This window comes from Pollicipes pollicipes, unplaced genomic scaffold, assembly GCF_011947565.3.
Source record: "Pollicipes pollicipes isolate AB1234 unplaced genomic scaffold, Ppol_2.1 Scaffold_3216;HRSCAF=3773_pilon_pilon_pilon, whole genome shotgun sequence".
Lineage (NCBI taxonomy): Eukaryota > Metazoa > Arthropoda > Thecostraca > Pollicipedomorpha > Pollicipedidae > Pollicipes > Pollicipes pollicipes.
The window spans coordinates 1,547,761-1,557,975 of NW_023596251.1; the positions used below are offsets into that span (position 1 = coordinate 1,547,761).

At 52.8% G+C, this 10,215-nt stretch overlaps 1 protein-coding gene across 1 annotated transcript; it reads left to right on the forward strand.

Annotated features, from left to right (window-relative positions):
* Positions 1 to 233: 233 nt before the first annotated feature.
* Positions 234 to 5,505, forward strand: LOC119090977 (transcription factor MafK). The gene is made up of 3 exons (XM_037213703.1): positions 234 to 1,218; positions 4,192 to 4,355; positions 4,715 to 5,505. The coding sequence occupies exons 1-3, from the start codon at positions 1,120 to 1,122 to the stop codon at positions 4,923 to 4,925; spliced, it is 474 nt and encodes a 157-aa protein (XP_037069598.1). The 5' UTR covers positions 234 to 1,119; the 3' UTR covers positions 4,926 to 5,505.
* The last annotated feature ends 4,710 nt before the right edge of the window (positions 5,506 to 10,215 follow it).

A 10,215-nucleotide genomic window follows, 5' to 3' on the forward strand; every position in this document is an offset into this window, starting at 1 on the left:
ACTGATGGAAATCAGAAGCTTCAGTAGATGTGCTTGTTGGCTGTTTCTTGTTCAAACAGCTGTAGTGTAGCATTTGTTTTTTTAATGTTTGAAGTCTCTGCCAGTCAAGCATCATGTTTAATCAGCAGCAAGGTACCTGACAATGCACACACTGCCTTCTTGATTTTGCCAGAATCCTGATTTATGCTGACCTTAAATCAAGCTTTAAGCCATTCCCTAGAAGTATTGGATGACAAAATTGGGATGTAGCATGAAATTCAGGCATAACAAAAGATGGATTACCAATTTTCAATAGTTTTGCTGCAATGATTAGTGAAATCAGACAGTATTTGCTCCTGCCCTCTGCTTTATGAAAGAAGATCAATCTGGCATTTGTGTGAATGTTTTTGATCACATTGAATGGCTGTTATTGTAACAAAACAAATTGTTTAATAAAGCCTCACAGTGGAAGGCACTTAGATTTGACCAGCCTTTGAAATCAATTTTTCCAAGAAGGTTTTTCATTTTTCCAAGTGCACTTCCCTCCCTCAAAATACTTGAGAATTTGATACCCAGAGTCCTAAAATAGTGGTAACTGTCAAGCTGATAAACCATTTAAAAGGCACTTGTATATGTACTTCATGCTAAAATATGTCAACAGGACTAATGCAGCCTATACTGGTACATATTCATTCATTGAAACAGCATGTTCATTCAGTGCAAGTTGACATGTAACAGTGAAAAATAAGATCATAGATTAAGAGGATTGATTTTTCATGTGCTTTGCCCAAGCCTGACAGCAGGTGGCACAAATTATGCATGTCTAGATGAACATGTTGTTTGATGCAGCCATTTTTTATTTTGCCCACTGTAATAATCCTGTCATAGTTGTGTCATGCTCAAGCAAGCTGGTTTAAAGAAAGACAAAATGATACCATTCTTACCATCTGATTGCTGTCATCAACAATAATTACAGTGACAAACTGAGTCTAAAGGCTAATTGCAAAGGATATTATTTTGCTAGCAGGCCTTGAGTGCATTTTTTATTTATTCTACAAGTGATCCAGTGAGCTCACTCCCACTGGAGCCTTTATCACTGAAGTACTCAGCTGTGGCCTCGCATACACTGTTGAGGCTCAGATGTCATTCCAGGGGGTGCAGCAGGCTCCACAAGGTATGATGACACCCAGTCATGACCACAGACGTACTTCCGAACCAGCATACTCAGCTGAGGTCCAGGTATGATTGCACAGGGCAGCGCAGGTCCTACTTTTGACAGGCCACCTCTGAGTGCTAGGTCTTTTTGACAGGCCCACTTCTGAATATTAGGAGTCGTTTGGGTTGGTGGCATGGCTCTTTTGTCTGGGCCAGCAAGGTGGTGTGAGTATGGGACATAATGTGACTTTTACTGGTCATTGCCAATACCTATGTTGTGTTATGGCCAGTATTCTGATAAAGGCCTCCTACTGTGCTGAGCCATCCTGCCCTTGTGTGCCACCCATGAAGTAGACAGTATGGTCTGTGTGTAAGTTGTGTATTATTAGAGTATATATTGTGTCCAGAAATGTGGTGAAATCTGGGAGCAGGATTTCAACTAAATTCAGGGGTTGGTTTAGATCGGAGTTCTCGCCCATGCACAGGCTGTGGTGGCACCAAATAAAAATGTGTATTGAGCATGCAGCAATATGGGGTCAGTGCGCGAGTTTGGTTTCAGCCAAATAGGAAATGGGTTCCAAAATATGTTTGTTATGCCACAAAAATTGTGACATAGCCCCACTGTGCCAGCCGTTTGTCGGGTCAGCTACCTGTGGGTTGTTTTCGGCGGGGCAGATATGGGACGCGATTTCTGGGGCACGAACCCGCACACTGCGATAAAGCAATAGCGGAAACAAGTAGAACATTCTACCAACGGAGCTACGCTTCAAACGTGTGCTTTGTAAGTTCAGGAATGCCAGCCCTTATTTGTTACTTGATTGAGGCAAAAGTTATATTAGGGGGCATTATTAAGTCTGTATATATATATATATATATATATATATATATATATATATATATATATAGATAGATAGATAGAAAGACCTCATAGGGTATTATGTAGACCCCATAGGGCATTTATGGCTTTTTGCCTTTGCTTCATCGCATGCGGTCATATAAAACGAACAATAAAATTACGTGGCCTGCAATGCCCTCTGCAATCATAACTGTCACTCATTAGAAGTTAGACTAACAATATTTCTGTGTGACGCTGTCGCAAGTCGAGGCAGTTAAATTATCTCCGCAGTTGTAATCATTACCCGGTTGTTATTACTATTGCGTATGTGTCCCGACCCTCGTTTTTGCAGTGATTGTCGCCAGTATGTTCCCAACGCATCACAACAAAGTCTGGGTCTCCGCCGGGTATTGTTTCCACCGATGCTTCCATTGTCCCGCCCGACGAGCATTGTCACCAGCATGTCTCCAGTATCCGTTTCCGCCGTCTCTGCCGCCGGCGTGTCGTCTCGGCGTCCGCTAAGTCTCATCATCAATATCCTTGAAGCTCGTCTCCTCCAGGTGTTGCCATAAATACCCCAATGGTCGTGTGTCAGGTATTACAGCTCACTGTTTACCTCCACTGGGAATTATCAGTCATCACCATCAATCATAACTATCCTTCAGTGTGGCTTTCACCGATCAGCGCCGTCATGTCCCCAGTCTCCGCCGAGTATTATCACCACTGTCCCCATAGCGCGGAGGCCATACCGCATCGTAAGCCACACCTGTCTCCACGGAGCAGTGTCGTCGCATGGCCTCAGCTTCCGCCTCCGTCGCGTGTTACCACTGAGGCGCCGCAGCCTCTGCAGGATGTGCTCTTACCGTCGCGCCCCTCGGTCTCTGTCTCCGCCCGTGTCGCCTCGCGGCCCCTTGGTCTCCGTCTCTGCCCGTGTCACCGTCGCGCCCCTCGGTCTCCGTCTCCGCCCGTGTCATCTCGCGCCCCTCGGTCTCCGTCTCCGCCCGTGTCACCTCGCGCCTCTCGGTCTCCGTCTCTACCCGTGTCACCTCGCGCCCCTCGGTCTCTGTCTCTGCTCGTGTCACCTCGCGCCCCTCGGTCTCCGTCTCCTCCAATGTCACCTCGCGTCCCTCAGTCTCCGTCTCCTCCCGTGTCACCTCGCGCCCCTCGGTCTCCGTCTCTGCCCGCGTCACCTCGCGTCCCTCAGTCTCCGTCTCCTCCCGTGTCACCTCGCGCCCCTCGGTCTCCGTCTCTACACGTGTCACCTCGCGCCCCTCGGTCTCCGTCTCTACCCGTGTCACCTCGCGTCCCTCAGTCTCCGTCTCCTCCCGTGTCACCTCGCGCCCCTCGGTCTCCGTCTCTGCCCGTGTCACCTCGCGTCCCTCAGTCTCTGTCTCTGCCCGTGTCACCTCGCGCCCCTCGGTCTCCGTCTCTGCCCGTGTCACCGTCGCGCCCCTCGGTCTCCGTCTCCGCCCGTGTCACCTCGCGCCCCTCGGTCTCCGTCTCTGCCCGTGTCACCGTCGCCCCCTCAGTCTCCGTCTCCGCCCGTGTCACCTCGCGCCCCTCGGTCTCCGTCTCCGCCCGTGTCACCGTCGCGCCCCTCAGTCTCCGTCTCTGCCCGTGTCACCTCGCGCCCCTCAGTCTCCGTCTTCTCCCATGTCACCTCGCGCCCCTCGGTCTCCGTCTCTACCCGTGTCACCTCGCGCCCCTCGGTCTCTGTCTCTGCCCGTGTCACCTCGCGCCCCTCGGTCTCCGTCTCTGCCCGTGTCACCGTCGCGCCCCTCGGTCTCCGTCTCTGCCCGTGTCACCTCGCGCCCCTCGGTCTCCGTCTCTACCCGTGTCACCTCGCGCCCCTCGGTCTCTGTCTCCGCCTGTGTCACCTCGCGCCCCTCGGTCTCCGTCTCTGCCCGTGTCACCTCGCGCCCCTCGGTCTCTGTCTCTGCCCGTGTCACCTCGCGCCCCTCGGTCTCCGTCTCTGCCCGTGTCACCGTCGCGCCCCTCGGTCTCCGTCTCTGCCCGTGTCACCGTCGCGCCCCTCGGTCTCCGTCTCCTCCCATATCACCTCGCGTCCCTCAGTCTCCGTCTCCTCCCGTGTCACCTCGCGCCCCTCGGTCTCCGTCTCTGCCCGTGTCACCGTCGCGCCCCTCGGTCTCCGTCTCTGCCCGTGTCACCATCGCGCCCCTCGGTCTCCGTCTCCGCCCGTGTCACCGTCCCGCCGTCGGCAGGCGCCGCTCAGCCCTCCGTCGGCGCTCATCAGCGACGACGAGCTGGTGACCATCAGCGTGCGGGACCTGAACCGCCAGCTCAAAATGCGCGGCCTTAGTCGCGAGGAGATGGTCAAGATGAAGCAGCGCCGCCGCACGCTCAAGAACAGAGGCTACGCCGCCAGGTGAGCGCGCCGACGGGAGGGCGGGGTGGCGGTGGGGGAGGAGGGGTGCGAGTGGAGGTTGAAGCCACACAGCCAGGCGCGATGCTGGACGGCGACCCGACCAGGTTTCAGGCCAGGTTTCCTAGCGCTTTGTCTGTGGCCGTACGCTATGCTTTACACTGTCCTGTGTATAACGTTTGTTCGCGGCGTGCTGTTCCAGGTTTCATGTTGTGCGTTAAGGTCCGGCGTTTGTGCGCAAGAAACCTCCAATGCCAATAGATTAGCAATAGTTAACTATTGCACATGTCTTCGCCCAAAGCGTGGTGCCCGTGGAGCGTTCAGCAGCCCTGCTCAACTCCATTTCGTATTATGTTCGCCAGCTGCCGCGTCAAGCGGCTGGAGCAGAAGGACGAGCTGGAGACGGAGAAGTCGACCGAAGAGCACGAGCGGCTGCGCACCATCGACGACAACCGGCGTATGCGCGAGGAGATCGAAGCCTACTACCAGAAGTACGAGGCCATCCGCAAGTTTGCCCAGGAGAAGAACATCCCGTTGCCTCCCGATCTGGAGCACGACGTGCCGCGAATTTAGCTGCAGCGTCTCGTGCGTTGTGTTGGTGTGATGCGGCTGCTGGGCGGGTTTTCAGCTGCGCGTGTTGGGCTTCCGACCGGTGTGGTCAGGTGCGTGCCGACGAACAACCGCGTGGCGTGGGCCTGGACGGTTCTCAAGTGCGGTGCTCAGTAAGGAGGTGCTACGGGTGCGTTGAGATGTGTGGCACGAATGGAATGGGAGTGCAGCGACTTGAATCGCGAACAGGCCCCGGTTGTCGTATATCGTTATTTTACGCAATTGGGAGTGCGAAATCGTGTTATGAGTGTGCACCATCACGTGCGCCCCGTTCTTTGGTGTAAGGGGTGAGCAAGGCCGGCATGGTGCCAATGGGGCGTGTACGTGTGGGCACCAGCTGTACGAGGCAGAGTGGAGTCATGGCCGATTCCAGGATGGTGTCTGTACTAAGCACGTATTTAGAGAAGTGTTTGTTGGCGGGCGAAGCCTTGCGCGACTTGATAAACATAACTGCACAGCTTGCTGATGATTTCGTTACTTTTACGTCTGGGAGTGAATGTTTTTATTACGCTGCTGCAAGCGTGCCGTGAATATGATGCGGAGTGTCGTCCAATAAAGATAGTTTTACACATAATGAGCGAGCTATTTGCGAGCTGTTCCGGGTTCGCAAGTAACGAATGGCGGTCGCCGAGCGTCTGGGTCACAGAAAGTGATCAAACGGCGCAGCCATGCCCTGGAGCTAAGAGCGTGGCTAGATCAGCGTCGGTGCGCTTCACTGGGACCGGAAGGCTTTCAAGCCATGACAAATGCATCGCGGGTCTGAACTCGGGTAGCCAGGCAGTTAATGGAAACCAGTTTGCAACGGCTTTGTCGGAATTACATTATAATGCCCCAGCAAGCGTTCCGCCTGCCTTCAGCCTGCACACGCTGTCCAGCATGAAGTCAGCCGGCGGCGGCCGAGAGCCGGGCGCTGCGGAAATCGATGTGGCTGGTCGCGCTTTCATTTTCCGGCCGGCCGCGCGAGCGATATTCGATGGTCGTCTCGCGGCCTGCCCGGGGGCACAGGTCAGACGTCGTCCAGCCCGTGCGCCGGCCCCCGCGCCCGTCAGTACTCTGAACGGGGCGGGGCGGGGGGGGGGGATGTAGACAGGGCGGTTGTTACGCGTAGTCGTCCAGATGGGGATCGCGCGAATGGACTACGGCTGGCGCTGTTGGAGCTGGAGCAAATCTGGCGGAACTGTGGCGTAAACATCCAAAGTACGAGGGGTTAGCTAAATTTGGGTAAGAAATACACCCTATGTAGCTTACAGCCTATTCCGCGCGACGTCGATCCATTCAAGGGACGTCACACTTTAACCGATTAAAGTTCATCATACACAGCCATGAATTTGTTTTAAGGATGTGGGTGTTGCGTTTCACATACATGTTTGTGAACAAGGCAAAGCATTTGCGCAATCGTTTTCCAATTATTCTTATAACCCACTCCGGTATTCCCTCGCTTTTAATGGCGTAACTTTGCCATTGTTTCGTAGGACTGCTCACGGTGAATCTCACGTTACCGGAAGAAATATACCCCGGCCTAAATCGCCTTCAGGTTCAAGACGAAGGGATCCTTTGGGACCCGATACAAATATATTGGGTGATAACTTGATCCCAATCAACACATTCTAGTTCGAGATCACATAGACGCATGAAAGGTGAAACGTACGCCCTCAGCGTGAGTACAGGGGATTCGATCCACTCGCTACGAAAATAACGCAACATTTATGTATTTCCTCTGTGAGCATCATGTGCGCCGGATGTCGCGCAGGCGTCAGAAATGCCACATGCTCCTTGGGCTGTAGGAGCACGGAGGGCAGTGAGTCATAGCAGAGAAGGGCACGCTTGTGACAGCCCTCGGCGTAGCATGGGAAGAATTATTTTAGAGGGGGGCTCTCCCATATTTGAGGCCTCTCCCACGCTCCTGTTCTTGCTCTGCTCACCCTTCAGATCAGGCTCAGGGGTGACGCCATGAGCTCAGTGAAGGACGAGCAGATGTTTTTCATGGCGCTTCTGCCGGATGACGGGCCCCCGCAGGTCAACGGGGGCCCCTTATGCATAACAACCGGTCTTGCGATGCAACCTTGTGAGTATTCTAATTATGCGAAGCTTCGATGGGACGCAACCGAAGGGTAACAAGGGGGATGGGGCTGATGGACAGCGTACCATTACGCGCAGGTGTGGTTGAAACTCATTTAAGCCTTAAAAAAATGTTTCGAAACCCTTCAGCCGAATACCATTTGCCTCTTCTCACAACAAACATGCGTGCTTCTCTCGCACCACCAGCTCGTTTAGGGGCCAAACGGACGTTAACCTTTTGGGACGTTGCTCTTAACGCAGTGTAATCAGAGGGAGAGAGTTTCGTCCCGCATGAACAGCGCGTGACCAGGGGGAGGGGGTTGAAAAATGGCCCAAAATGCGTAAGATAACTAATAGATGGCGTCTGATGAGCCTCCGCCACGAAGAGTGCTTCTTCGGCATAACTGCATCCCCGTCCTGATTATGCCTTTAGCTGATGTGTTATGCAATACTTCGTAGTAGTTAGGCACGAAGCTTTTCATTGGTGGGTTGCTGGAATCAACGCCCCAGCTAAGTCGTGATATTACGGAGTATTGATACCACCAAGTCTTGATACCACCCAGTCTTGATACCACCCAGTCTTGATACCACCGGATATTGATACCATCAAGTCTTGATACCACCGAGTCTTGACACCATCTAGTCTCGATGCCACCAAGTCTTGATACCACCAAGTCTTGATACCACCGAGCCTTGACACCACCGAGTCTGATACCACCGAGTCTTGATGCCACCTGGTTTTGATACCATCAAGTCTTAAACACCACCGAGTCTTGATATCACTGAGTCTTGATACTATCTAGTCTTGATACCACCGAGCCTTGATACTATCGAGCCTTGATACCACCGAGCCTTGATACTATCGAGCCTTGATACCACCGAGCCTTGATATCACCGAGTCGTGATGCCCTCATCCAGGGCAACGGCAGTATTTGGCGGCCGAGGTTTAACGCGGTGTCCTGCTCGGCGCACTCTGTCTTTTCCCCTGACGTCACCTGACATTTGTCACGACCACTGTCACCGGCCACAGGTCATCCCAGTCCAGAGCAAATAGCCGGCGGGATCCCGAAGGAGTCCAGACGGATCCCAGAGGGAGCGCCTGAAGCGACTCGAACCAGCCCGATGCTGGTGGTGAAAGGAAAGACAGGCACTTTCAACCAACTGAGATACCGTGACGGACAATGTGCTTAATGTATGTGCTTGATGGCGCGTGTATGCGTCTTAGGGACATCGACATTGGCAAGCTAGTTATGCGTCTTACACATTTGCAAAATAATCCGTCACTCCTCTAAAGCACGGGTAAACCGGCCTTTCGTAGATGCATGTGGAAACAAAATCGAGCACATTTCAGTGCACGCGAACCAGACCAATACCAACGGTTAAATAAAGGCTATCGAACACAGCTGCGACGCTGGTCACATGGCAGCTGAGGCCTCTGCGGGTCGGGAGTGCTCCCCCCCCCCCCCTTCCCCTCTCGACTGTAGCGGGGGCCTGCTGTCGTCGTCATTTTCCGATGAGGCTTCCTCTCTTTCCGCATCATGCCTGTTCTCGTCGAAACGATGACGGATCCTTTCCTTTCGCATGACGGAGTCTTGACCACTCTATAAATTTAGAACCTCCTCTCAGTCATGGCAGAGACTTTCCGTCTTTCTTACCCCTTCATCATGCAGGATATCGATCCTATTGAGGCCTCGTCCCGTTCCCATGATGTCCCATGCCTGTTATCGATCCGAGGCAACGTCCCGTTCCCATGCATGATATCGATCCCGTCCCGCATGAACCTCACCCTGGTTCCCAAACGCGCACGATCCCTTTATCGCTGATGATTCTTCTCACTCACAATAGGAGCTTCCTGCAGCACGATCCCTCCCGACGAAACCAGAACCAGTTTAGTGAAACAGTCAACCCGAGACTGTTTGACGTTACTGTTAGTCCATGAAGAGGCAAATAGTTACATGGGCAAGAAACAGAATTTTGTATTTTTACTCTGTCAGTTCCACCACTAGATTACAGCACCAGCCCGCGGTATTGCACCGGGGCTGCCTTATGAACATTTTAATTGGTGTTCTTAAGTGTTTAAAGATATTTTCCAGACATGTCATCATCTTCGCCCGCCCGCTGCCCGTCACTAAATGTTAACCGCAGGGTCGACGCCGCGCGGCCTATGGAGACTGCAACGCCGGGTGTCGAAGTTTTGTATCAAGACTTGCGAGTGCGCGTATTCGAAACTAGGTTTCAGAACTTCTTATACTATTGGATTCTGAATAAAGATCAAACATTCCCAGACGAACGTAAACCTCATTTTGATCTGCAATCTACGCTCACGGAATCCTCAATATCTCCGTAGAACCGAGAAACAATTCCGCCAAAGCCTGTCACTGCTACTGGTCTAGAAAAAGTTCACTGATGCATTTAAAAAGGAATGACAACGGCAAGCATTCCATGCGGCCACTTAATACCCGCTTCGTTCAGTTTATTCACTCCAATATAAACAAAGAATTGTATCGTCCGGTAGTCCCCAGCATCCCCAGTAAATAAAAGCAAGATTATGACCAGGCGATGAAAGTCATGCCCCTCGAAATGCGTTGACCATATCTGGTTTTTTCGGTGGGGTAGCCTTTTCACCATCAGGGGCCCTTTGTAAACCCTGGGCCCCCTTATTAAGACTCTGGCTGTGCCACTGGTATTATGCCAGGAGTGGAATAGACAAGCGGTTGGCTGATCCATGCCGTGGGATGTAACGAGATGTCCCAGCTCGCTGGATTTTAATTTTAATAGTTATAGCACCATCGTCAGCTCAAAACATTCTCTGACATTCTCACAAAAAAACGTTGCCAAATACCGTTGCTTGGCTACCTCAGCATCGACACGCGTTGTTGTGTTCCGCTCACGCCAGCCGATGACACGTCAGGCCTCGCCCTTCTACAGCAGCAACATCACTGTCTGCCAATGGCACCAAGTGAGAGGTAAACGCCGTGGGCCAAAGCCTGCTGCCTCGGAGCAGCGGCACGGGGCGTGCGAACAGCAGCAGACGTCATACCTCCGCGCTATTTTCCAGCTGTTTTGGATGCCTCCCCGGACAGTCATCAGGAACACCCAACTCCGATCGCTCCCACCTGATCGCTCCCAACTGTACTCCCAACTGGCCCCGGGCAACAGCTCGTGATGCCACCTGACCGACGCGGTGTATTCGTGT